Source organism: Sciurus carolinensis, chromosome 4 (assembly GCF_902686445.1).
Source record: "Sciurus carolinensis chromosome 4, mSciCar1.2, whole genome shotgun sequence".
Taxonomy (NCBI): domain Eukaryota; kingdom Metazoa; phylum Chordata; class Mammalia; order Rodentia; family Sciuridae; genus Sciurus; species Sciurus carolinensis.
The window spans coordinates 75,332,898-75,360,661 of NC_062216.1; the positions used below are offsets into that span (position 1 = coordinate 75,332,898).

Below are 27,764 nucleotides of genomic sequence, written 5' to 3' on the forward strand. Positions count from 1 at the left end.
GGTGAAAGTGAGGATAGAAATTGGGATAGAGAAGTTCTCAGAAGTCAAGAGAGAAAAGGGGCTTTCAAAAACACTAAAAACACTGTTGATTCAATAGGATGGGTGGAGAAGGACCCATTGGGAGGACATTGGTGGTCTTTAAAATGAACAAAATAGGCCAGGCCTGGTGGTGGCTTGCCAGTAATTCCAGAGACTGGGGAGGCTGAAGCAGGAGGATCACAAGTTCAAGTTCAGCCTTAGCAAATTAGAGAGGTCCTAAGCAACTTCGTGAGACCCTGTCTCAAAATAAAAAATAAAAAAGTGATGTGACTCAGTGGTTAAGCACTCCTGGGTTCAATCCCAGGTACCAAAAACAAAACAAAACAAAACAAACATAATAGGCTACAGAAATAAATGTAGGGAGAGGCAAAAAGGAGTACAGATGAGGATACAAACACAATAAGTGAGGACTATTTTAAAGTCATTTTGTGAAGAAAGAAAGAAAAGAGATCCAGCTGTAGCTTCAATAAGAAAAATAATAAGGAGGGTAAAAATCTGAGGCATGATCTTTTTGAGCCCCACTTGGGCCATGATGGCTGGAATTCACTTGTTAGTTCAGAAGTTGGATATGGTGATATATTTTTCCTGGTGACATCTGCCAGTCTGGGAGCAAGACCACAAAAGAGAGCTTTCTGGAATTAGAAACTTCGTTGGCTGAAGGAATTTTCTGTGAGATGCTTTCAGAGGGTGGAGGAATTGGGGATCTTTTGCAGTACATTCCGTTTCAGTGATCTCGGTCCATAGATGGCCAACTTCATTGCTCTGGGTCCAAGGTGAGGCAGAACCTCATGCAGGAAGAGTGTGGTGGAGGAAAGCCGCTCAGGACACTGCACCAGGAAGGAGTGAGAGTTTAAACACTTTTCTTAAAAATTCTTGAACATTTTAGGGGCTGGGGTTGTAGCTTAGTGGTAGAGCACTTGCCTAGTGTGCATGAGGCACTGGGTTTGATTCTCAGCACCACATAAAAATAAATAGATAAAATAAAGGTATTGTATCCATCTACAACTAAAATATTTTTTAAAATTCTTGAAATTTTTAACATCTCCACTTTTTTGGCTTAACTCCAGTGGACCCAGATGAACTAGTGCTCTTAAGTTCTTTGTCTGGAGCTCAGTTTACTTGGGGCTTTTATAGAAAATTTGACATTTCTTAACCATTACAACATTGGTGGGCTTGAATTCTTGGCCTAAGTGACCAAAGACCTTTATGCACAGGGAATTTACGATAAGTAGTTCACAAGTGTAGAACAAAGACCGTAAAACACCTGGGAGTATTATTGTGAAGTGGCCTTCACCCCAGGCAGCAGTAACTCAAGATGACTTTATCTCCCTAAGCGCTATATTTCTAAGAACTAAGTCAATGAGGTTATAGTTCAGACAGCAGTTAATTGGCATTGTAACCTACAATTTATACTAGCAATTAAGTGATGTAGCTATATTCTTTAGAGGTCAGAAAATTACAAAGTGTAAGAAAATTGATCCTTTCCTCAGGCATTGTCTTCATTATAATGTTCTTATAATTTCATTTTATAATCAGGTCTGGTATCTCCGTCACGCTTCAGTAAACTATCTGCTTGGATACCACGACCCACGGTCAACTTAAGTTTTCTAAATTAGAGGCTGTTTTCCCATCCTTTTCTAAAGACAGGGATAAACTCCCCGCTTTTCTTTTCCTCTGTCTCATTCATTCTCTTGGGTAACATAAATAAATAGGAAGCTTGGGACCAAAAGTTCATAAAGGTTAAATTGCCACAAATATTCCAAAAAGCCAGCTTACACGGCTGACTTCGGAGAAGTAAACAGGAAACTATCCATCCCCTACAGGAAATGACCTGGTTTGCGGGCAACGAAGGTGCCGCGGATTTCCCTCATTTTCCTTTAGTTTCCTTCTAAACCCATTTCCGTGTTTCAATCAATTTGGTCCTTCCCTACAATAACAAGAGTTGGGCTCACTCTTCCCAGTCCCACCCTAGACTTCGTCCCTGAGAGAATGGCCAATAGGACTTTCTCTTGAGGGGACATATTCATTCCCTAGTTTTACATCACTGCAAACCTCAACCAATCAGCAGTTAGGGTAGGAGGTACCAAAATAATCTCCACTTCCTCCCCAAATGGCCGCTCCTCTTTTGAGACGTCCTGTGATAGATTGCCTACGTAGCCAATCAACGAGCAAACTTGGGCCCAGCCCATCCTAAAGCCAACCAATTAAAATGACGATGGGGAATTGGGGCGGAGAATGGAAAACTTGCCCCTTCTTTTATAGATGATTCCAAGAGGTGCTTCCCGAACCAGTGAAGTTACAACTTCTTGCTAACGATGGCTGCATACCGAACCGTTTATATCATATGCCCGATTCTGTCCCCTTCCGACCCCACCCCAAGATGGGCCCCATGGCTCACAGTCCACCCCGCCCGCGTTTCAGGAGAACTCATCCCCATCCCTTAAATCCTCCGGAAAAAAATCCCAATCCCAGTGGCGCGTGGTTCACACGCTGCTCTCCGGCGGGGTAGAGTAAGGGGAAGCAGGGATCCTGCAGCCTTTGGCGCCAATCTTTCCATTCAGCGCGCCTCTCCTCCCTTCTCCACGTTCCCGGGCCCGGGCTGACACGGGGGTGGGAGGAGCTGAGTGCCTGTTCGGTTTGGGGAGAGGCTAAAGCTTCTTAAGGTGGAACAGACCAGCTGGGTGGCTGGGCCTCCCGGATGTGAGGGCCTCCTGCTACCAATGGCGCTTCCCACGGGGTCTCTCATTCTCCAGTCTCTGAACCTTGGTGCTAGTCTTATATTTGAGGGAATTAATCAGATTGGGTGGAGGATATAAAATTTATGTAGAAAGTTTTAAAGAATAAACTATATAAAGAAAATATAAATTATGTAGCGAACTTTTCCTTTATGGTTTAATCGCTTCTGTTATTGTCTTTTCCCCTGTGATCACCTTTTGAAAGTGGCAGTTAGAATTTTTCTGATTTGTAAATATAAGCTTAAAATATCATAAATAAATCGTTTGTAAGCAAATTCAGTTACCAATTTCCCAGGAAGCTGGAAGAATGACGGTGGTATACTTCAGGTCCTTGTGGTCTTGGCTCCGATCCAGTCTTCTTTATAAAATAAGGATGATAATCCCTTGTTTTCTAAATTTGGTATGAGTAATAAAAGTCGTGTAAAAGAAAACATTGTAATGGGTGCAAACAAACATTAAGGTAATTTTTATACATAGAAAGCCTATAATAATAGTAAACACTTTGATAGCCCTTATTATGTTCCAGGATTTGTAACATTTTTCTCTTAAATTAGTCTGTCTTGTAAATTTTCAAACTCAAACATAGAATACTATTTTTCTTTAAAAAAAGTATTGTAATAAGCAATATTTGGCCAATTTTTTTTATCATCTCTACTTTTCTCCACAAATTATCCTGAAGCAAATTTCAAGCCTATATGCTCCCATATGCATGTTTTTAAAAATTAAGCTTCTTAGATGACCATGGTAGAGTCCACCTGTAATCTCAGCAGCTTGGGAGGCTGAGACAGGAGGATAGAAAGTTCAAAAGCAGCCTCAGCAACTTATGGAGCCCCTAAGCAACTCAGTGAGACACTGTCTCTAAACAAAATACAAAAAAGGGCTGGGGATGTAGCTTGGTGGTTAAGCGCCCCTGAGTTCAATCCTTGTTGTCAAAAAAACAAAACAAAACAAAAAAAACTTTTAAAAAAATGCATCTAAAGTATAATTTTTGATATTATCAAGTCAGTATTGAAATTTCACTAGTTGTCTCATATTTCATCCAGTTGCTTTGTTCTAATCAGGCTCTCCCCAAAAGTCCAGATATTGCATTTGATGCACATTTCTCTTGGTCCACATATATATATATATATTACAATTTGTTGGTGTCTTTTAAGTGTCTTTTAATTTCTAGGGTTCCCTTCCCTCAAACATTTATCTAAGTGCATTACATGTGTGAAGTCATTATGAACACTAAAAAGTAGATACCATGATTATCCCCATTTAATTGATGCAGAAACCGAGTCACAAAGCAGTTAGCAAAGCAGTGATTTACCCAAATTATCTCAGTTATCAAGGGTCAAAGCTGAGATCTGAATACACGAATCTTATCCACCAAATTACATTTCAAATAGCACACTGGTCTTTTAAAAACACTTCCAAAGTGTGTACTGTGGCATGTTAGTCACAGATGGTATGAAGAGTTTTGGTCAAAGTGGACTTATACTCAAAATAATTATATAATATGCTCTATAATAAAGAATGGTAGATCCTTACATTTCGGTGTTTTTTTTTTTTTTTTTTTTTTTTTTTTTTTTTTTTTTGCATATTTCAGTGGCTTTTTATCACCTTCCTTACTAGAAATTAAAGGAAAAAATGAATGCAAATCTTTCCTTCTGTCTTTAGGGTAAAACGAACCAAGATTATCAGGTTTCTAAATTTTTATTTTAAAAATTACATAAGCAAACCCATTAAAAACACTAATTACAGATTAGTAAAAAATGAAGTTAAAGTAACCTTCAAGTTCTTATCTTTATCCATCCTAAAAATATACACATACATATACATTTTAAAAAACAACTATATGATCATATTAGACAAGTTTTTAAAACCCGATTTTCTTACTGGAATACATTCAGTATATACAAAAGTGGTTCATTAAAATTATGTCTAAATGGGTATGATGGCACATGCCTGTGATCTCAGAAACTGGGCAAGCTGAGGCAAGAGAATCAAAAGTTCGATGCCAGCCTCAGCAACTTAACAAGGCCCTAAGCAACTTAGTGAGATCCTGTCTTAAAATAAAAAATAAAAAGGGTTGGGGATATAGCTCAGTGATTAAGCCCCCTTGGGTTCAATCCTCAATGCTTAAAAAAAAAAAGTCTTTGCAAAATACCTAAATTAGGAAAATATAAAAATAAAACAATTCCTATTTTACTTCCAGAATTAAATACAATTACTCTTTTCAAGATTTATTTATTTATTTTGTGTGTGTGTGGTATTGGGGATTGAACCCAGCAGTGTTTTATGACTGAGCTACTTCCCCAGTCCTTTTCAAAAATTTTTTGAGACAGGGTGTCACTAAGTTGCTGAGGTCGTCCGAACTTGTGATCATCCTGCCTCAGCCTCTCTACTCTCTGGAGTTATAGGTGTGGGCCATCACACCTGGCTGAGGATGACTTTTATTTCTCACAGTTCAGGACAATGAAATAGAGGTTAAGAGTCACATTGGATTTAAGTGTAAGTCTTGATATAAAACACTACTCTTAATTATGTGAACTATGTGTGACTTATGTGAACTAATTATGTGAATTTAGACACAGTTAATATCTGTAAGTCATAGTTTTTCACACCCGTAAAAGGTATAATTATATTGGCTTATAGGATTGCCAGAAGAATCAAATGTGATAACACCTGTAAAATACTTAGCTTGATTTTTTTTTTTTTTGTGGTACTGGGGATCAAACCTAGGGCCTCACACTTTCTAGGCAATCACTCTACCACTGAGCTACATTCTCTACTCTTTAAAATTTTATTTTGTTAAGCTGCTGGGGCTGGGTCTCACTAAATTTCCCAGGCTGTCCTCAAATTTGGAATCATCTTGCTTCAGACTCCTCAGTTACTGGGAATACAGGACTGCACCACTGCTCCCAGCTATGTGCTTAGCTTTAATGCCTGCACATTATAAATATAATGTAATTATATGTACCTATAATTTAAATAAATTATGTAGTGTATATTTAAACAGAAGACAAAAAACCTTTACTATCTAAAGGTGAAATATAGTCAAGTTGTAATATTGTGTATGCAGTCTTTTCGGGCAATTCAAATATTAAATGAAGGCAATCTTTTTGTCTTCATGTTATTTTGTAATAGAACAGAGTAGTTTGAGAAAAGTTTAATAAGCCAGAGGATAAAATACATAAGAGTTTGTAGCATAATCATGAATGGAGGAAGCTGAAGAGGGTTTTCTAGTGGCATTTTCTGTCTTTCAATAGATTGTTCTGTAAGGGGCGGAGGATGTGCTTTATTTATTTATTTTGGGCACCATGGAGTGAACTCGGGGGCACTTCACCACAGAGTCATATCCCCAACCCCTTTTTATTTTTTGTTTTGAGACAGGGTCTAAGTTGCTTAGTGCCTAGCTAAGATTGCTGAGGCTGGCCTTAAACTTGTGATTCCCTTGGCTCAGTCCTGGGGATTACAGGCGTGCGCCACTACACCTAGCTAAGGATGTGCTTTAAAAACATTCTATATGACACTCAGGACAAGATATTGTAGGATTGGCAAGTGAACTGAACAAGTCATATTTCGTGCCCTTTGCATACTGTATAGTTAAAATTAACTCATTTGGTAATTGCAAGAGCCTTATGGAGTAGGCAGAGGAGTGTCTGGGTCCCCTCTTCCCGGACCAAGATTGCATAGAACAAAGCCCTTACACAAGTTTGTAGAGCCTGAACAGCGAATAGGACCCAGATTTTCTGATGTTTATTTTTCGGTTGCAAGGTCATTTAAACTTTTATGTATCCACTCATTCAGAAGAGCATTTACTGAACTCCAGGATGATGTCAGGGTAATATATTAACTTCCCCTCAATCTCTATAATCCTTTATAAACTGCCTCGGGAAAAGAAAAGCTCATCAAAGAAATTTCTGAGAAAACTGAGGTTGCTCATCTGTACAGAGCATACAGCAGAATGGAAAAAGATCAGAGTACCAGAGTTAGTGTGTAAATTGAAATTGACATTGCAAGGTGTTTACGAGACTCTTCAGACAGGGAGCAATGGGATGCAACCCTAGGTAGACCACAAGCTGCACGGAGCGCAGCGGCGGGGAGGCGGCTGCAGGTGACTGCGCTGCGACTGGGCGTTTCAGCGGGAAGCAGCCGCGCGGCTGCCCGGCGGAGCGCACACCCCGGCGGCTCGCAGCTCCGCGCCGCCCCGCTCCTCCTTAACCCGCGTGGGGAGGCGGCGGCCCGGCGGGCGGGGGAGGGGGAGGGGCGCGGAGTGCGGCGCGGAGGCCGGGGAGGAGCCGGGGCCTGCAGCGGAGCCGAGCCGAGCCCGAGCCCGAGCCGAGCCCTGACACTGTCCGTCCGCCTTCTGGCTCTCCGGGAGCCCCGACTGGCCGGAGCCCGAGAGGTGGCAGCGCTGGGAGCCCCACGAGCCAAAGGCAGCGGACCGGTCGGGACGGGACTGGAGGAGGCGCTGCCGCCACAGTAGCCAGTGACGAGTCGGAAGCCGCGGCCTCCCGGACCCTGCTGCCCAGGCCAGCCGGGGGAGAGCGGGGAGTACGAAAACCCCACCCTCTGGGACACCCCAGGAACGTGGGTGGGAGCGGGGACCAGAGCACCCTCTCCCCTGTTGGAGGGAAGACCCCGAGCCCCCTTGGGTGAAGGAAAGAAAAGCTCGCTGTAGGAGACGCGGTTTGCCTTCCAGGAGGCGAGGAAACCCCCACAGTGGCTCGGGAGAAGACCCCCAAAAGCAGAAAGAGGCAATCCTCCCTTAAGGAACCCGAGCGAGACCGCCCCAGCGTGTCTCCACCCTCCAAACACACTCTAAACAGTTCAGGACTTTTGAGGCAAAGAGAAAGGGGAATATGCCTGTGGAGTAGACACCCTCCATCCTACCCAGCACTCACGGAGGAGAGGCGTTCTTAGGTTCAGAAGCAAAGGACACTCCAGCGAGAGGAGGAATTGGTTTTCCGCCTTTCTGGAGAAAGGCGGAAACTTCCTTGTACCTATACAGTGGAACCGGGTAGAGCCCCTCCGCTCAGATTTCCAGCAGACAGAAAGAGCCCTTCGCCCCCGAAAGATTCAGTTTGGGGGGGAGAGGGACTCCCCCAAGGGGGAGGAGACAACTCCTGGTTGGGAGAGGCTCCTCCCCTCCTCCCCAGGGTAACTGGCAGGGTGTGGGGTGTGTGCCACCTTCCCCAGGTAGGACCTCCTTCTCCTCCCCCGCCCACTCCCCTCTCGGCTCCTCATCCTCAGGGGACCCAGTTCCCCTCACAAACTTGGGAGGCTCAGCCAAGGACAGGAAGAGCCACTGAGGATGAGACCAGTCGCCTGCCTCTGAAGAGGGGAATCCCTCCAACTTCAAACTCCAGTACCAGGTGGTTTCCTCCCTTTGCCGGGGGACTGGTGGAGACAGGTTAGTGCTTTCTTTCATCTTTGTCATCTTTAGGCATCAGTGTACCTGCTGGGGACTGAAACGATAAATCTTAGGTTTCATTACTGGGGAAAGTAGAGTAATAATTCAGAATCCTCTGGAAAATGTGTTCTGAAGGACCTTATGGGTTGGAACCCACATCTTGTTGCAGAGACTCAGAGAAATGGGTTTGTTAGTGTTTGGGGACTAAAGGGAGGAGACTCATTTGAGGTCCCTAGGGAAGTGGATGTATTCTTATGAGGACAACTGGATCACTGACAACAGTTGCTTTTTCAGAACTCCATGTATACTGTGTGACAATGGACATGACCTAACTGGACTCTGTATCACCTTCCATCCTTGGGTCTTTTCACCTGGAGAGTGGGCCCTCACCAAAGTCATGGTGGCATCTTGTGTCCTAGCCTGGTCTAGGGCATGCCTAGGTCAGCTAAGTGTCACCAGAGGTGTCCTCTACAACCCCCTGTGATTACTGTTTACAAGCAAGAGAAACAGTCTGTCCCCACTAACCCTACTTCAGAAACTGAGAGTACTCCTCCCCTGACATTCTCATTCCTAGCTGGATGTATATATCTCTCCCCACAAAATCCAAAGGGAAAATATGAATCCCACATGTCTTGAGGTGAAAAGACAGTGTACAGAGAAATGACCACTCCTGGGTTGAAGTTCTTCACAAATCCTGGATCTACCCCAGTCCTATACCTATCTCCTTCCCATTTACCCTTGATAGAAAGAGAGGAGGGTTGTTGCTATCCTCCCTTCAAGCTTCCATCTGAATAGTTGACCACTAGGAGATTTGACCTCTGAGGGGTTTATTATTTCTTTCCAGAAATGCACCTAATAGTCTTTATCCTCTGTTTCTTGTTCAGTTTGGGTTCCTGGAATTTTGTGTTTAAGTTTCCCTTCATAAGAAAGGAAATTATCGAAGTTAATTATCGAATCTTCAGAAAAAGCAGGAAGAAGGTGCCAGGAAATTTTTCTAACTCATCCTGGGCTGTGTTTTAGTAGGTTTCTACTTTTCAACCCGAGGTCACTTAACTGAGTGTCAGGCTTCCTGCCTTACCATTGGGAGATACCTTATCTTTTTTAAGGGGCACTGTACCCCACAGCAAGCCCATGTGAAAGGCTTCCTCCCCTTGGGATATTTCCTCCCCTTTCTGTCTAGGTTGTCAGTGGTCGTTTAAGTCCTTGGTATGTCTACTTGTTCCTGAAAGATACCTGTTGGTGGTGGTATGAGACAGGGCTATACCCCACAGATTTGTATGGCTGTGCAGTAGAATGTTGCATGTGTTTCTTCATTGAGGTGGGAGTGTGGCTTCATCTCTTGTCAGTGTTTTGCATAAGTGTTGGAGACAGGGACATGTCCATTTCAAACTGTACTCCAGTTCCCTAGAGTTGTGTTTCTGATAGGCCTGTAGGAGCAGGTGACCTGATGCAAAGAAATGGCAGTGATTAAGGATGCCCAGCTGGGAGAAAAGGCTTGTCATTCCCCTGGCTAGTTGGAGCTTCATCCCAAGTATCAGGGAAGTCCAGTCTCATGTTGGAACCACTTCTTCTGGGACCAGTAAGGGAGTTTTATCACTCATATCTCTAGTCTCCCAAGGATGAGAATCCCTGACTTCTAAGACTGGAACAGCTTCCCCCACTTTTAAAACAGTCTGTTTCATGCAAAGCACTTTACCAGATGCTGGGATACAACTTCTGAATAGTTTAGGAAGAAGTGTATCATAAGAGCTCCAGATATACTACTGTTGTATAGTTTAACAGGCCCTGCTAGATCTGAGTTTCCCTAACTCTCCTTGAATACAAGGAATCAATTAGAAGCAGGTGGTTATTGGGTTGGATTAATTAAGAGATAGAAATTGCTATTTTCCAGACCGTGTCTTACAACTACATGGAGTTCCTCTTGAAAGACAGGAGGTAGTGTTTTCCCTATTCCTTCATCCTTGGGGTTTTTTTCAGACTTAGCATTATTCAGTACTCTGGTGATATAATCTCTAAAGGAAAAATTTTCAATTCTGACATTGTATACTTGGTGCAGGCTTGCTGCTTCCAGTCTTACCTCTTTATGGTCTGTCAGTTTTCCAATTTTTAAATTTTAATATTCTCTTTGCACACATGCTGAGCATTTACTTTACTACTATGCTACACTTCCAGCCTACTAATATTCTTTTTATTTCCCCGTTCAAAAATAACAGCTATACCTAGGTAGCACATACAAAGTACTTTAAAAATACTAACTTTAAATTCTCATAACAATACTTGTAGGGACATTAATTGTCTCTGTTTTATAGATGATGAAACTAAGACAGAGAGATTAGGTGACTTGCTTGAGATGGCACAGCCAGAGGTAATAGAGCTGGGATTAAAACACAGGCAGCCTGACTGATTATGAGGTACACTTAGCCACTGTCCTATTAGTTTTGGAATTAGGTGCAGGGTAGAAAGTTATTACTCCTTAATACCTGACTTTGGCACTACACAGAAAACAACTGCAAGTCATTGAGATAAGATGAGAAGTAAACTGTGTCAGTATTTTGGATCTTACACATCTCACCCAGGATTGGGCTTTCACTTATCACAGAATGTTTTTCTGTTTTTCTCTTTCCTCGGGTACTATAGTCCTCATTAGAAGTTCTGTGGATGTGATGGAGCCTGCCCTTTGGCTGCCTTTCCCAGTTTCTGGGGGTATTTCCTTTCAGTCTTCCAGGACCCGGGGAAGAATGTGGCCTGACTCAGGTTCTGCCCAAGCCCAGTGGCATGAGGCCCACCTGGAATGAGAGGTCTGGGTAACTAGGTTGGTTGGACTGAGAAATGGAACTACCTCTTGTTTGCCTTTCTAATAATAACCCCGAACATTAGTCTGTGCCATTATTTTGGGGAGCGTGGAATGTATGGTAGTCAGGAGCTCATTAAGCTTCATTCCCTTCCCTCCAGGGATAAAGCTTTGGCAGGGCTGATGACTTCATCTCTTATTGAAGGGGGAAACTGAGGCATTAAGACTTCATCAGGGAGCAAGGGAAGGTCAGGGACAGTCTGAGTCAGTAGCAGAGTTGCCAACAGAGCTGAGGAACCTCAGTCTTGGAGGTTCTACACACTGGGCTGCAATTCAAGAATGGGGAAGTGAATGGGGTCAGGAAGTGGGACAAGTTTTAGGAGAGTGGTATTGGAAGACCAGAAGTAGCTGACCCTGGAAGCTTCTTGTAGCTGGTAAGATTGGGTATATTTTGACTACTGAGTTTTCTATCTAGAGAACTGACTGGCAGGGTATTGAAGAAAGGTTAAATTTAACCTCAGTGTCCTAATCTGGTGCTGGGACCAGTAAGGGAAGAAAAGGGCACAGAACAACTAGTAAAAGGCTGAGTGCTTCCATTCAGGTGTTTGGAATGTGTAAATGGATTCTCTAAGCTCTCTAAACACTTTAAATTCACTTTCATGCTCTTGTTCAGTGTTGAGAGAGTTTCAGATGAGATATAAACTGAAGGTCTGTGCTCTTAAGATGAGATTTCCTTCTAGGTGTGGTGGCACATGCCTGTAATCCCAGTGGTTCAGGAGACTGAGGCAGGAGTGTCACAAGTTCAAAGCCAGCCACAGCAACTTAGCAAGGCCTTAAGCAACTTAGCCAGACTCTGTCTCTAAATAAAATCTAAAATAAGGACTGCTTAAGTGCCCATGGGTTCAATCCCTGGAAGAAAGGAAGGAAGGAAGAAAGAAAGATAGATTTCCTAGGATCTTCCACAGGAAATAATAGGGAATAGAGAGCTGAGCATGATGGTACTTACCTGTAGTCCTTGAGTGCAGGAGTTTGAGGCCATCCTGGGCAATATAGACCCTGTCTCAAGGAAAGAAAATAGGGTAAAACCTCTTTCAGGATCTCTCCTTCTGGGCAGGACCCAGGAGATCCCAGGTCATTGAGAACCTGCTAATTGGTATGTTGCTGTTCAGCTGGGGGAACACAGCTATAGGACTGAGATATTGCCTAAACTCCCTGCTATAGCCCAGAGGCTGGGAGAAGGTGTGTGGTTTCCTGGAATGATTAAGTATCCCTATTCTCCAAGTAGCCATGATTTTGGGCAAGGTGGTGGTAGTAGGATGAAAGGAGGATTATGGGGAGAGGGGCTAAGGATAAAGGGGAAACCTTTATGATGTTATTTATAGACCCACCCCCGTGTTTTTTTTTTTTTTTTTTTTTTTTTTTTTTTTCCTGTCAAATAATTCTTGTGTTGCAATTGGGTCTCTGACTGCCCAGGCCCCTGAGGCACTAAGGTGTTTTCTTCAGCCTTGTGGACTGCATGTGTTTCTGGGCAGGCACAGAACTGTGTACTTGTGTACACACAGATTATATTGGTGGGACCTTGGAGAAGAGGGGAGTGAGAATGCTGACCTTTGCAGAAAGGGTAGGTGTCAAGAACAGAAGAATTACTACTTAAAAGAGAGCCTGAAAGATGTATTGGGGTCAGGAAATGGGTTGGTGGGGGTCTTGTCTGAAATCGAGGTTTGACCTGCAAAATATGTAGAATTGTGTATACTTGTATGTATATGCTCGTGCATGTATCTGGCTGTGGGTTTAGACATCACCTACCTAATATGTTTCTGTTCGAGATCTGAACTCAAGTGTTCTAGGCCTGACTCCTCTAGAGCAATGCCCTGGTGGGACTGAGGAAGAAATGCTAGCTGGAATCTGGCAGCTGTGCAGGCACAAACCTGTTAGGCAGCAAGTGCTTAGGGGGTTGCTGGCATCATCTCTAAGGGAGTGGCAAATGGCTACCTAGTGATTCTTGCCAACCTTTCTAGACCCTGTAGTATAGATATCACCCCAACTCTTCACCTTCTCCCACCAAGATGTCACTGTAGCAACACCTCTCTGGCAGCAAGAGCACCCTGGCAGTGTGGTTGGCAGCTGGTCGTGCAAACATCAAGCGTGGGCGGCCTGGCAGCCTTGGGAGTTTGCATGGAGGTGTAACGAGCCTGCGTGGCTGGCTGGGAAGGAAGGAGGGAGGAGAAGGGTGGGGAAGGGGAGCCAGCTCTTAGCCCCAGAGTGGCTATTTTTAGTCAGGCTATCTGATTGTTACGGATACACACACAGCTGGGTGTCTCCCTGGCTCAGTGAAGCCTGCAGGCTGAGTGGTGGGAGGTCCTTGCTGATGTTTTTTTCTTGGTGCTTTTGTCTGTGGGTGGGAGCAAGCAAGGGGTAGTTTTAAAGGTGTGAGGGTAGCAGTGTACTCAGAATCTCTTTCTTCTGTGTGAATTTGTGTTTTGTTGGTAATGTATGCTATATATCTAATTGTGACCTCCATGTATGTGTCCCACTGTTTATCTGTTAGTTTTGTATCTGGTCTTTGCTGGTTGTCATATATAATTTATACCTGGGATATGTTTAATATGCCTCATAAGCACATATGTCTGAGATAAAAAGGCTGAATGATCATTATATATTTATATGAAACAACTTTAAAAATGTTGGTATTTGCTTCATTAGTATACATCTGTGTTTACTCAAACTGTTTTTCTTTACATGTACGCTTGTGCTATCTACCTGTGGATGTTGTATGCAAATATAGCAAGTGTCATATAATTGGAGAATGAACTAATTTTACCTGCTTAGTGGGTTTTTAAACATGTGTATTGCTGCAAAGTTCTGAAATATTATGTTGTAGGGCTGTATGTAAAGAGATTTGAGGGCATATCTCAATTTGGTATGAGGTTTAGCGTCTGGTCCTGCCTGTAGAAAGAGGCCTTGTGGAGATGCTCTGTGTTAGATGTAGGATAAGTAGCAGTTGGTCTTCTGTATTTGATTGATGATATATCTGCCTGGGAGTTCTGAGGAAACTGGTTGAGGGCCATCCCAGGAGGGGAATCTCCTATGGGAAGTATAGTGGGAAGAAATACTTCCCTTAAACATTAAGAATCTGGTATTTCTTGTCTGCAGTAACTGGAAGTAACACTCATCTATTTTCCTGTCTACCTTTTTCCTTTTCTCTGCAGAGCCCAGAAGTAACATGGCTTCTGACCTAGAAAGTAGCCTCACCTCCATAGACTGGCTTCCCCAATTGACCCTCCGAGCTACTATTGAGAAGCTTGGGAGTGCCTCCCAGGCTGGAACTCCAGGGGGCAGCCGCAAGTGTTCCCCAGGCTCACCCACAGATCCTAATGCCACCCTGAGCAAAGATGAGGCAGCAGTGCACCAGGATGGCAAACCACGATACAGCTATGCCACCCTCATCACCTATGCCATCAACTCCTCTCCAGCCAAGAAGATGACCCTCAGTGAGATTTACCGTTGGATCTGTGATAACTTCCCCTATTACAAGAATGCTGGCATTGGTTGGAAGGTGGGACTGCTTCTAGAACCTGGGCTTATTTTTAGCCTTTGACAGCCTTTTTCTTTACCTTTGTTTCCTTTCTACAATCTGGTCAGTTCGCTCTACCTTGTCTCAAAGATATGTAAATTTAAAAATCTCATATCTTTTACCTTTTTCAGAATTGAATGATTTTCTTAAGATATATCAGGGAAACTCCAGTGATGCCAAACCAGCAAGTATAGTTATGGATGCAGGATGCTGTTGCTCATCAAACCCTCTTTTCTTCTGATTCCTCAAAAAGGACACTCATTCATTTCACAAATATTTATTGTCATTCTGCTATGTTCAAGTCACTGTGCAAGGCATGGCATTACTCCCTCCTACCTAGAGGTAGGAAGCCTACCAAATTTCCATAGCTTCATCGCACATAGTCATCATCTTTTGAAAAATCTATACCAAAAAAAAATTGTAGGTCTTTAATCTACAGCTGGTCCACCAAGCAAGTAATACGAAGTTAAGTTGTTTGCCTAGAGTTGAAGGAAGAAGGGGTTGCTCTTCCAAGCAAAGAAGGAAGGCTGATACTATAATTTTTGTGGGGAACAGCTCATTTGCCAGTTGTTTTGTAGGAATGGGAATTTAATGTAGTTTTCTCACTCTTTAAATCAGTTAACTTACAAACCAGACAGTAAACTGAAGACTATTGAAAGCATTCTGCTTTCCCATTGTAAATGTCTTCACTAGACCACAACCTTCAAATCTCACTGAACACATATAAACAATATTCTTTTGTCCAGATGTGACCATTCTATTGAGAGTGAAGGTGATCTGTTCCTTTGTTTTATCCCTGAATTATATTTTGTTGTAGTCTATATAAACAGTTTTAAAAACATTTTTCTTTTTGCTATTGATTAGGTGGATTGAGGAACTGGGCAGTTGTGATTTTTTTTTTTTTTTTTTGGTACTGGGGATTGAACCACCCAGGGGCACTTAACCACTGAGTCACATCTCCAGCTCTTTTTTATATTTTATTTAGACACAGGGTCTCACTGAGTTGCCTAAGACCTCACTAAGTTGCTGAGGCTGACCTTGAACTCACAATCCTCCTTCCCAAGCTGCTGGAATTACTGGCATGTGCCACCATGCCCGATGGCAGATATAATTTTTGAGGCATTTATATACCTGTTGTCAGTTGAGTGGAAAAGTTGAAAAACCGTATAGTGAGGTTTTCAGATGAGAGGATGGCTATAATGCTGATTAATCTCATCAATTTAATTTCTTCATTTTCTTATCCCCTTGCTCCTGCTTTATGATATGTAATTTCCTCTATCAATGTAGGTAATAGCTGCTAAATTTACTCTGATCCTTGAACTTTATTGTGCATTATGTTCTTTTGTGTCCTATCAGAAAATTTTCTGCTTCACACATGCTTGCATCTAATTTTATTTTCTTCTTCCCCAGAATTCCATTCGGCACAATCTGTCTCTCAACAAGTGTTTCCGGAAGGTGCCTAGACCTCGGGATGACCCTGGAAAGGTGAGATACTGCAATGGGAGAATCCAGGGGAGGAGCAGAAGAAGTAGTTGATGGTCTAGAGTCCTGTGACTGTTTTAATTACCCAGAAGAGGAAATCATGTTAATTAGAGAAGCATCTTTATTTTTCCTCAAAGGAAGAGCTTAGTTGACAAGCTTGTGGGCCCCAACTAGAATGGATGACTAAGGAAGATTGTGAAATCTTTTTTTTTTTCAATAGAACTGTGTGTAAAGTTGATTTTGAAGCTCCCTTTCTTTTGTGTGGCATTCTTTTTTTTTTTTTTTTTTCCTAGATGTAAAACATTGACTTAATAACCTTTGTATGCTGGAGAGGATATGGAGAAAAAGGAACACTTTACACTTTTGGCTAGGACTATAAATCAGTAGAAATCTCTATGGAGGTTCCTCAAAAGACTAGGCATGGAATCACCATATGACCCAGCTATACCACTACTCAGTATTTTTCCTGAAGAATTAAGTCATCATACTACAGTATAACATGCATACCCATGTTTCTAGCAGCACAACTCACAATGGCCAAACTATAAAACCAGCCTAGGTGTCCATCAACAGATGAATGGATTAAAAAAAGTGCCATAAAGCAAATTTTTCATTCATAAAGAAAAATTAAATTATGTCATTTGCAGGAAAATGGATGGAATTTGAGAACATGATGTTAAGTGAAATAAGCCAAACTAGGAAGGTCAAGGATTTTATGTTGGTTCTCTCATATATGGAAGCTAGACAAGAAAAAGCAAAAGAAAGACTGGGTGGCGGTTGATGGGGTTAGTCTCATAAAAAGGAAAGGGAATCAGTAGAGTAGAAGAAAGGGACCAGGGGGAGGAAGGAGGAGAGGTACTGGGAATGATTTTGGCTAAATTATATTCTTATACCGTATACTTGTATGAATCTATAACAACAAATCCCATCATTATGTACAACTATATTACACCAAAAAATTATGGAAAGAAATCTCTAGTTTTTACTTTCATAAGAGAAGAGATGAAACATTCTCCCCATTTGCAGAAGTAGATGCTAAAGGCCAGATGAGTTTTGCCTCAGGTCACAAAGAAAGGGAATAGCTGTTTCTTCTCTGGACATTTTGCAGTTCTTTGTACTAAATATTGTAGTTCTACCCCTTTAGAATAATTGAGACTTATATTTGGACCACAGGACTACCTCTGACACACCCAGTGAGCTTTTAGGACAGGTTTCCTTCTCATTAATACCTAGTACCCTCAGGATTCTGTGTAAATGTCTAGTATGCATGGTGGTATATGCCTATAATCCCAGTGATTTGGAAGGCCAAGGAAGGAGGATCACAAATTCGAAGCCAGCCTCAGTAACTTAGTGAGACTGAGACTGTTTCAAAATAAAGATTAAAAAGAGCTAAGATGTAGCTCTTAGTGGTAGCTCTTGGCTTGTGGGTTCAAGCCCTGGTATAAAAGGAAAAAAAAAAAAAAGAAGAAGAATCTGTGTAAATGCACTATCCCCCTGCTCCATGCCCCGCCCCCTGCACCTTTCTCAGTGCTGGACATCAAATCCAGAGCATCACACCTGCTAGGCAAGCACTCTACCACTGAGCTACACCCCAAGCTCCAGACCCATTTCTTAATATGGCTATTAGATTATGTGACTCTCTTCCTAAATATCTGTGTTTCCAAAAGCGGGAACTTCTGTAGGTGATTGTTTTTTTCTCAGTGGGAATGGGTTCTTCTTCCAGGGCTCTTACTGGACAATAGACACCTGCCCTGACATTTCCCGAAAGAGAAGACATCCTCCAGATGATGATGTAAGTTTCCTCTTCCTGGGAAGAAGCCATTTCTGAGTCAGTTGTTCTTTCTACCTCCTTTTCTGAATATTCAGTCCTTTCCAAGGCTAAGGTGGAATGCCAGCAGAGGGGTCTTGGGAAGATATTTCACTTTTTCTTACAGATTTCTTTTCTGTTGCTATACCCTCAGCTATCCCAAGACTCCCCAGAACAGGAAGCAAGCAAGAGCCCACGGGGAGGTGTTCCAGGGAGTGGAGAAGCCTCGTTGCCTCCTGAGGGGAATCCTCAGATGTCTCTTCAGAGTCCCACATCTATGGCCAGCTATAGCCAGGTAGGAAGCATAAGTGGTAGAGGGCACAGGGATGGATGGTTGGATGGATGGTTGTTGGCTTCAGATAGGTTTCTGTTCAAAATTTTGTATTATCTGTGATATGTTAGGATGATAAAATTGGAAAAGAAGGGGAAAGCCAAAGAGGGACTCCCAAAGAGGGAAAGGGAGAGGGAGAGAAAGATGTAACAGAACTTTCAGAAAAATGAGGGGAAAAAAGAGATGAGAAGGAGGAAGGGGAGTCAGAAAAAGCCATGAGAAGGGAAAGAAGGGTATGGATGTAATGTAGGGAAAGGGCAGTCAAAGAAGAAATGGAGAGGGCTAGGGAGATAGCTCAGCTGGTAGAGTGCTTACCTCGCAAGCACAAGGCCCTGAGTTCGATCCCCAGTACTGCCAAAAAAAAAAAAAAAAGAAGAAATGGAGAATGAAGCCAGACTTGAGAACAACCAGTGAGAAAAGGAGAAAATGATGCTGTGCCATTGAATATTTGGGAGGGGACCAAGAGGACAGGCAGAAGAGCCTGGTGACCATTGAAGTGCTGTATTGATCCCTCAGCTGGAACACAGATCAGGACTTTTTTTACATGTTTTTGCAGGGGACAGGGTCTGTGGATGGCGGAGCAGTGGCAGCAGGAACCCCAGGCCGAGAAAGTTCTGAGGGTCCCCCTCCCCTCTATAACACCAACCATGACTTCAAATTCTCCTACTCAGAGATCAACTTTCAGGATCTAAGCTGGTCTTTCCGCAACCTCTATAAATCCATGCTGGAGAAGTCCTCTTCTTCCTCGCAGCATGGTGAGTCTGGAGTTGGGATGGGTACCTGTATTCCCTTATGTTTTTGTATAAGTGGTGACATTCTCTTCTCTCTCTCTCTCATTTCTTATATTTATATGCAAAGTAATTGATCACTGTTCATAGGAAACATGTCAGGAACTAAAACTGTTTGGCATAATACAACTGTTTCAGGGGTATCCTGGGTTATAAGCCTCAAAAAAATGAGTTGATGGATTGCCCTGTCTAGAACCAGGGACAGTGATTTTTTTTTTCCCTTCCTGGTGCTGGGATGGAACCCAGGGCCAGTATTTGTTAGGCAAGCACTCACCTCTGAGCTACATCCCCTGCCCACAGGCCATGATTTTATAGCTGCCAGCAAGTCATTTAGAGGGTGACCACTAGGGGACAGCAGTAGCATCCTCTCCCAACAGTCCCTGTATTTTGTTATAAAAATTTATTTTTATTCTATTGTATAGTTCTATTTATATAACCTTTTTTAATGAAAAATTTAAAACATATGCTAGAGGGAATAGTATAATAGACCTCCATGTTTCCATCACCTAAATTTTAAGTTACCAATATTTTGTTAAGCTTGTTTTATTTACCACCCAGCTTTTTTGTGAAATTGGAATAATTTCATGCAATTTCCAGACATTGTTTCATTCCACCCATAAATATAATTTCAATAATATGTTGCCAAATGATGAAGATGTTTCCTTTATCTACCTTGCCACCATCACTCCTAACACAGTTAATAATGTTTTCTTTTCTTTTTTTTTTTTTTAATAATGTTTTCTTAATATCATTTAACATCTTAACCATTTTCACATTTCTCTAATTATCCTGTGAGAATGACTTAAGAGTTGTTATTGGGAGTCCACTTGAGAGATCATCTCACTTAGCCTCTGCATTTCCTGACTTTTTTAAAAAAGAAACTAGAGGTAGAGGTAAGGGGTTCAAGTTCAAGTGAGGTAGCTCACTTCTCTTTCTGTGGCCCTTTGTAGGCAGCAGGGGCTTAACAAAATGATAAGAACTGATTATTAGTCACTTTTTGGAAAATATATATTATAATCATTATGAAATTCTTTCTTTTTATATTCCAGGGGATCAGTAGAAATTACTCTAACTCAGGTGGTTGGTTGACTGGAGGTAGGGAGTCCGGAAAAAATGTCTGAACAAAACGAAGTAAAACATTATATTGAATGGAGTGAGGACAACAAAGTGTTCACCCAAGTTCAGCTGTGACTAAAAGCCCCTACCCCAGTCTCTATTGCTTCCCTGTCCAATCTTCTTGGGAAGTGAATCCATTACCCACTCTGCTTTTCACCCAAGCTCCATTTGTTGGTAGTGAATAAACGAAGGCAGTAACAGTAGAGGAGTAAAGAGGTACCCAATTGCTCAGTTTTATTTATAATTTCCTTTTAAAATTTCACCTGCTATCTGATTTTTGAAACCATGATTCCTGGCCTATACCAAAATCCCTGAAAAGTAGTATAAAAATTTAGTGCACACTGACCTTTAAATTAAAATGTCAGTGATCGCCACACTGCCAATGCCCTGCCCTAACTTAACTGCTTTCCGATCTGTTATCTGCCAGGAGTGACACAGATATCCTAGGAGTTTTTTCTTTCTTTCTTGGTTTTTTGTTTTGTTTTGTTTTGTTTTATGGTACTGGAGATTGAACCCAGGGATGCTCTACTACTGAGGTACATCCCCACCCTTTTTTATTTTTTCGTTTTGAGACAGTCATGCTAAGTTGCCCAGGCTGGCATCCTAAATTGCTGGGATTATAGGCACAGGATCCCAGAACACTCTTATTCTTTTAATTCTATAGTTTCTGTCTGAGGTCCCCCATCTTGACCCCGAAAAAATTCCATTTAGGGAAACATGCATTGCCTAAGTCATGTGCCTGCTTCTTCCTCACTCTGCAGGCTTTTCGTCTCTTCTGGGGGACATGCCACCCTCTAACAACTACTACATGTATCAGCAGCAACAGCCACCACCACCTCAACAGCAGCAGCAGCAGCAGCCACAGCCACCTCCCCAACAATCACAGCCACAGCCACAGCAGGCACCAGCCCAGGGCCCCTCAACTGTAGGGGGTGCCCCTCCACTGCATACTCCAAGCCCTGATGGTTGTACTCCACCAGGGGCAAAGCAAACTGGGGCTGACAGCTATGGGCCTCCCCCTGTGATGGCCATGCATCCACCCCCACTGCAGCACGGAGGCTACCATCCTCATCAGCACCATCCCCACTCCCACCCTGCCCAGCAGCCACCACCACCACAGCAGCAGGCACAAGGCCAGGCGCCCATCAACAGTACTGGCTTTGGTGAGTAAACAGGGTATAAAGAAAGCCTAGGACAGGGTGAATGAGCCCCTTGTTCTGACTCTGCCATAGAGCCACAGTTGATTAGGAAGTCAATAGTGAGTCCTTTAGCCTCAATCTTCCAAGAGCTTATCTGAGCATATGGAAGTTGCTGCATACAGCTCTATTTTATAAAGGATTTGGGGATTAAGGATTTCATTGTTCCCTTTCATATTTGTGCATAATTAGGATTTTTTTTTTTTTTTTTTTTTTTTTTTTTTTGCATGTTCTTCTGCCTGCGAACTGAGCTGTACTTAAAACATAGATAGCTTTAGCAGTCCTAGATCTCCAGGCAGGGAAAGTCCAAAACTGTTTTAGTAATGCAACTGATAAACTGTGTAAGTGCAAGAATATTGCATGAAGTCAGTCTGTTATCAGTTGACTGCTGTCTTATACTTTACTTTATCTTATTACCCACTTTCTTCTTTACAGCCTTTCCTCCTGATTGGTGCTCCAATATTGACTCCTTAAAGGAGAGCTTCAAGATGGTGAATCGACTTAACTGGTCCAGCATTGAGCAGTCACAGTTCTCAGGTTAGTGCCTAAAGGATGATGACTGGAGGAAAAGAATAAGTAGAAAAATCCAATAGAGTGAGAAGAGGGTGGATAAGTGAAATTTGAAGTATTTCATTATTTCCCCTCTACATTACACAGATGGATAATATTTTTTAAAATATTATTTTATGACTATATGATCCAGTATCCTATTCTTTTTTAATATTTTTTTAGTTATAGATGGCCATAATACCCTTGTTTTATTTATTTGTTTTTATGTGGTGCTGAGGGTAGAACCCAGTATGTCTCACATGCTAGGCAAGTACCCTACCACTGAGCTACAATCCCAGTCCCAGATGGATAATATTGATAATGTCTTCAAATTAATTTTGTCCTAACTCAAAATATGGTAATGATTTCTTCTAGTCAGTTTTATCTTTAGAAGAGGGAAGGCTCTTGGAATTTAGAAACCCTGGACCACTGCTTTGTAGTTTTGTCACCACTTCCTGACAGTGTGACCACAGCTAATTCATTCAGTTACTTTGAAAGTGTGTTTTATTCATTGGTAAGATAGAAATTATAATAAGAATTTGGTAAGGAACAAATAGAAAAGGAGCTTGAAAATGTAGGGCACTTAAATTGAATTGTTAATGCATATTATCAATGGTGTTGACTTATGATGTGGGTGGGACAGTGAAATAGAGATGGGTCTGGTAGGGGCTCTCATGCCTCCACAAAATTAGCATTGCTTGCTTTCCTATTTGTAGAACTCATGGAGAGTCTACGACAGGCAGAGCAGAAGAACTGGACTCTCGACCAGCATCACATTGCTAATCTGTGTGACTCCCTCAACCACTTCCTAACTCAGACTGGTCACATGCCTCCTCAAGGGGGCTCCCACCGGCCACCAGCCCCTGCCCGTATTACTGACTCTTGCGCCCTCACCAGTGGCAAACAGGAACCAGCCATGAACCAAGGTAATGACAAAATAAGCTCCAAGAAAGAGACTATGATGAAAAGGAAGGTGGGCAAAAAGTAAAAAAGAAATGAGAGAAATAATAGTGATCCATTGCTGAGCAGTGGGACCAATTTGTTAGCCACATTGACATTCAATCTATCTGTTGAATCAGTGAGTCCTGAAAAATGTAAAAGAAATAGACTGTGTGATTCCTTTTCAGACCTTGGTTTGAGAGATCAAAATGACTTAGGAAAAGGAAGAAAATTTATTAGAGAAAGTCCCCATTACAAATTGTGTCTCAGTAACCCTTTCCTGGATCATATCAGGTGGATCAAACCATTGAAAGGAGAGATTTGATGATCACTGAGCACTCTATGTAATTGTCGTTTTTATATTGGATATTTCACACTTTTAGCATCCATTCTTTTTTACCCTAGGTGATTGAGAACTGGTAAGTTTTGTAGAACACTTTCATGCCCACAGGAGCTATGGCAGGGAAGGGAGGTAGAGATTGGTGGAAAGAAAGCTGCAAGTTTTTTCTCCCTACTTTGTTGAGTACAGTGATTCCCCACTCAACTAACTCTTGTCTTATTTTGTCAGTGAACTCCTATGGACATCCACAAGGCCCCCACCTCTACCCTGGTCCATCACCAATATACCCAATCACCACCCAGGACTCAGCAGGATATAATCGTCCAGGTAAGAGCCAGGAAGGGTGTTTCACTCTCTGGAAGTATTAATTGGGACTGAGCCCTGAAACAACTGAGCACTCTCTTCCCTGTTAAGTTGTTTTGCTTTCTTCTGACTCTCAGCCTGCTCTCTGTCCTTTTGCCTGCACCTGCTAGAAGGGAGTGAGCTGTCCGTGATTCCCAAAGCCCAAGGATAGGGATGGGCTTACTTGCTAAGAGGTATATATCAGAGGAGACTTAAAAAGTCTGATTTATTTTTTCATTTAGCAGTGCTGGGAATTGAACCCAGGGCCTTGTGTATTTTACCTGTAATTTCCACGATCCCACAGTGCTGGGGACTCGAACCCAGGCCTCCAGCATGAGAGGCAGGCACTCTACCTGGTGGGCTATATGGCCTGCCCCCCTTGTGTATTTTAGATAAGCACTCCTAGTGTGATGCTGGTCGAGAGTCCAGTTCTGCTCTGCCTGTCGTAGACTCTCCATGAGTTCTACAAATAGGAAAGCAAGCAATGCTAATTTTGTGGAGGCATGAGAGCCCCTACCAGACCCATCTCCGCCCTAGATTTACTTTAAAACTTACTTGTTGTTACAATAATGAAAGGAAATAAAAGCACAAATATAAGCAAAAGATATATGTGGGGGGCATTTGTGTCTAGCTGTAGACTCTAGATAGAAAATATTATTCAGGCAAATAAAATTAATTTTTTATACAAATATACCTGCTTTGTGCACATGGCTGCTTTCTTGTCACCTGACCAGAGGCTTGGATTATAACTATCTTTTTTTGTTTTTTTTTTTTTGCGGTGCTGGGGATTGAGCCCAGGGCCTCATGCATGTTAGGTAAGCACTTCACCACTGAGATACACCCCTAGCCTGGGATTGAACTTTGATGATGGAGGTGGAAGTGGGGGAGACACTGAATTGCCATAGATAATATAAAATGAATAGGTCTTTTTCATTTAAATACATTTTAGGAAAATCACTCTTGTCATCCTGTATAATCATGAATGTTTTCAATTTTGGTGGTGACATCTGACTCTGTCCATGTAATACGAATTTCTTTTCTTCTTTCGTCTTTTTTTTTTTTTTCTTTTTGTGATACTAGGGATTGAACCCAGGGGAGCTTTACCTCTGAGCTACATACCCATCCCTTTTTATTTTTTATTCCGAGACAGGATCTCACTAAGTTGCCCAGACTGACCTTGAACTTGTGATTCACCTGACTCAGCTTCCTAAATAGATGGGATTACAGGGGTGTGTCATTGTGCCCAGCTTACAAATTCAAATTTATATATTGCTATTTAGTGTAATATTACCTTGTCATGTTATATTATCATAACTAATAGTCTTCATAATATAATAGCTGATGGCACAATATTTTTTTGTCATATAACCTGGCTTCCTCTAGTTTATTTTCTGAGCTCTTACTGAAGTGGTGACCCGCGACAAAAATAACTGTAGGCTGATAAAGCAATAGCTGCACGAGTCCTTCTTCATGGTATTATTTGGAGCTGAACACTGTCCATCTAAACTGATGGAGCAGCTTCTCATCCAGTCTCCTTTTACTCTCTTTCTTTCTTCCTGACAGCACACCATATGGTCCCTCGGCCACCAGTCCCACCTCCTGGTGCCAGTGAAGAGATCCCTGATGACTTCGACTGGGACTTGATCACTTAATAGAGTGTGGACATCAGCCCAGAGTCTGGTGGTGAAGTCTGACCATGAAGAGAGAGCAACCCCAGCCCATCCCTTCCCCTGCCTGTATATAGATATATATATCTTCTTTTTGTTCTTTCTCTGTCAGAGAAGCCACCACAAGATGCTGCCGAAGATAATTTCCTTTTTCTTGTCTCATTCTTCTCTTGTCCTGTTTTTCCCTAATTCTTTTATTATTATTCTAATTATGTTATTATTATTAATATTATTATTGTTGGTTATATACTGTCCCTAATCTCCTGTTCCTACACCATGAACTATGTCTGCCCCTTGCTAATTTAAAATCATCAGGTTGGAAGACAAGGCCATGATAGCTGTACAGAAAGGTCTCAATTTCTCAATGAGAACCCATGTCCCAGCTTTAAATTGTTTACTGTTCCTGTCTGTTTCAGCTCAGGACTGGAGAGTTCACACTGTCGAGTAGAAGGGGTCTAAAACATTGCTTGGCAGCCATGAATTTGCAGGTTTTACTCAATGGTGCTAATTCTGTCCTCTGAGCTCATCCCTGTCCCTTTATACCATCAGTTCTTACTTCTGATAATCCTCATTCCCCTCAAGGATAAAAGGGATGATGGTGCAGGAGGTGACAATAAAATCTTAGTGGAATTAGAGACTGGATTGGGTTGAGTAGAACACTGTGGAGAAGTGATGGAATATAAACCAGTGAGAAATTGGGTATATACTGGTATGTCACATAAGCTTTCAATGGCTTATTCTTAGCCCATTCTCTAAGGAAATTGGATTGATCTTGGCTTGAACTCTTTTTCTGTGGTTGGGCATGAGGACAACTACTCAGCATAGACCCTACTTCTTGGAGATGATTTCAACTGAGCCATTTTGGCTTTTTAAAAATAATTCTCTCTTAAAATTAATGATGGCTCTTACAATTATTGATTGTCATCCATTGCCTTTTTCCATGGAGCAAATATCATTTTGCCCACTAGTTGTTTGCCCTAATCTTCAAACCATCTTGTTTACTTCCTTTATTTTCTGGGAGTCTCAAGAAAGAAAAAGTAAGGCATTCATACTATGAGAATCTTTTCCCCACATCATAGCATAATCACACCTACAGGACTGATAGTGGAGGTGGGGAGAGGAAAAGAGAGCTAGCATAGATATGGATAGGGAATATTTCATTTATTTAACTACATAGGAAGATGCTACCCTTGAAATCCAGATCATCAGGGCTGAAGCTTTTGCAATTAGGCTCCTGATAGGTAGAGGAAATTAGGAGAGGGGAGCAAATAATCTAGAAGAAAGAGTTCAGTGAGGGCCAAGGGCAACTTCCAGAAGAAATTACAGGGATAACTTATTTCCTTCAACAAGAGATGGCCATGATTTATTGCTGCAAAGTTCTTAGTGTATATTTAATGTTAATTGTTGCATTTGAGTTAGGTGAGGGAAGAACAATTTTATTTTTATTTCACTGAATTTTCCCTTTCTAAAAGCTGCAGGACAGAATGTATGGAATGGACACGTCCCTCTGTGTGATTTGCACTGTTTGTTCATATTCTTTTATTTATCTATGTTTTCCAAGATATTGGGCTTTCTGATCTCCTGCTTTTCCCTGTCATTCACCCCTTTCCTTTCTTTGGAAAGGGGTTATATATGAGAGTTTGTTGGAGAAGTCCAGTGAGACTGAAGTAAAGGGGCAAGATAGGGCAGTTAACTAAAGAGCACTTTATTTCTTTGAAGCCTTTGTAAGAAAGAAATGGGGGTGAGATTGGATTGAATCTCTCTTTGTGTTGGAGAATACTTAGTGGGATTGAAGTATGACACAATATTTTTCTTTAGGGAGAGGAGCATTTCTCATAGAGGGTGGCAAAATGCCTTTGCCCAGTGTCCCTATGTTAGGTATCTCTTCCTTATTCCTTCCATTCAAGGTGCATCCTACATACAACTTCCCTTCAGTTCTCCCCAAGATTCCTTCTTTTTTTTTTTTTGCGGTGCTGGGGATCGAACCCAGGGCCTTGTGCATGCAAGGCAAGCACTCTACCAACTGAGCTATCTCCCCAGCCCTCAAGATTCCTTCTTAACAGATTAACACTTCTCTTTTCTAAACCCCTTTCTACTCAGTTCCATACAGAGTTAGGAAGGGTAGGCTACATCATACACACAAATACCCCTTGTTCATCTATGTCTTCTGAAAACTAGTCTCATTAAGAATGCCTGTGAGCAGCCAGAGTAACTGAACTTTGGGGGCTGGGACTGGAGATTGGTCAGCAGGCTCCTGAGATTCCAGCTTTTCTCCACCAAACTCAGCCTTGCTAAATGTCACAGGACAAACCTGACTCCCTTTGGGCCTCAGTTTCTCTTCCCCTCCATGAAATGGAAAGAGTACTACTTTTTCTTGTTGGTCCAGCATTGCTGGACACTCAGTATAGTTGTTGTTGTATTGGGTGATGTGTGAAAAATGCAGGAGCTCACTGCCTATGTGAGGAAATAAGGGAGAAAACAGAGGAGAGGGACAAAAGTTTGGTATCAACCTAACCATCCCAGGCTTCCTCTCCTCAACCCCCATGTTTCTGGTCTGGTGAGTCCTTTATACCACCCATAATGCTTTGCATTGGTGCAGGCTGGGAAGGGTGTATGGTCTCACAAGTTGATGTTGTTGGGTTTGTTTTTTGTTGTTGTTTTTTTTTT

At 42.1% G+C, this 27,764-nt stretch overlaps 1 protein-coding gene and 1 long non-coding RNA gene across 7 annotated transcripts; one reads left to right on the forward strand and one right to left on the reverse strand.

Moving 5' to 3' along the window:
* Positions 1-254: 254 nt before the first annotated feature.
* On the reverse strand, positions 255-7,839 carry LOC124983429 (uncharacterized). The gene is made up of 3 exons (XR_007108435.1): positions 7,667-7,839; positions 3,059-3,165; positions 255-866 (listed from the first exon to the last, which is right to left on the reverse strand). It is a non-coding gene; the product is annotated as an uncharacterized LOC124983429 (long non-coding RNA).
* Foxj2 (forkhead box J2) lies at positions 7,038-27,764 on the forward strand. Of its 6 annotated transcripts, XM_047550689.1 has the most exons (13): positions 7,038-7,316; positions 8,016-8,175; positions 14,176-14,522; positions 15,951-16,025; positions 17,746-17,814; positions 17,984-18,124; positions 18,717-18,915; positions 20,826-21,227; positions 21,696-21,797; positions 22,526-22,735; positions 23,317-23,415; positions 24,210-24,245; positions 24,994-27,764. In XM_047550689.1, the coding sequence occupies exons 3-13, from the start codon at positions 14,190-14,192 to the stop codon at positions 25,080-25,082; spliced, it is 1,755 nt and encodes a 584-aa protein (XP_047406645.1). In that variant the 5' UTR covers positions 7,038-7,316; positions 8,016-8,175; positions 14,176-14,189; the 3' UTR covers positions 25,083-27,764. The 6 variants fall into 6 exon arrangements, with proteins under 6 accessions (XP_047406645.1, XP_047406649.1, XP_047406650.1 ...); XM_047550693.1 differs by having other exon boundaries at positions 7,038-8,175; positions 24,229-24,245; XM_047550694.1 differs by having other exon boundaries at positions 7,038-8,175; positions 24,215-24,245; positions 24,994-25,086.

What these genes read in the sequence shown, in the direction of transcription:
- Foxj2 (XM_047550689.1), top strand. Translation starts at nt 14,190, where the DNA reads ATGGCTTCTGACCTAGAAAGTAGCCTCACCTCCATAGACTGGCTTCCC. An exon ending in TGAGCAGTCACAGTTCTCAG is followed by an intron (nt 21,798 to 22,525) that starts GTTAGTGCCTAA and finishes TCCTATTTGTAG; the next exon opens with AACTCATGGAGAGTCTACGA. An exon ending in AGCAGGATATAATCGTCCAG is followed by an intron (nt 23,416 to 24,209) that starts GTAAGAGCCAGG and finishes TTTTTTTTGCGG; the next exon opens with TGCTGGGGATTGAGCCCAGG.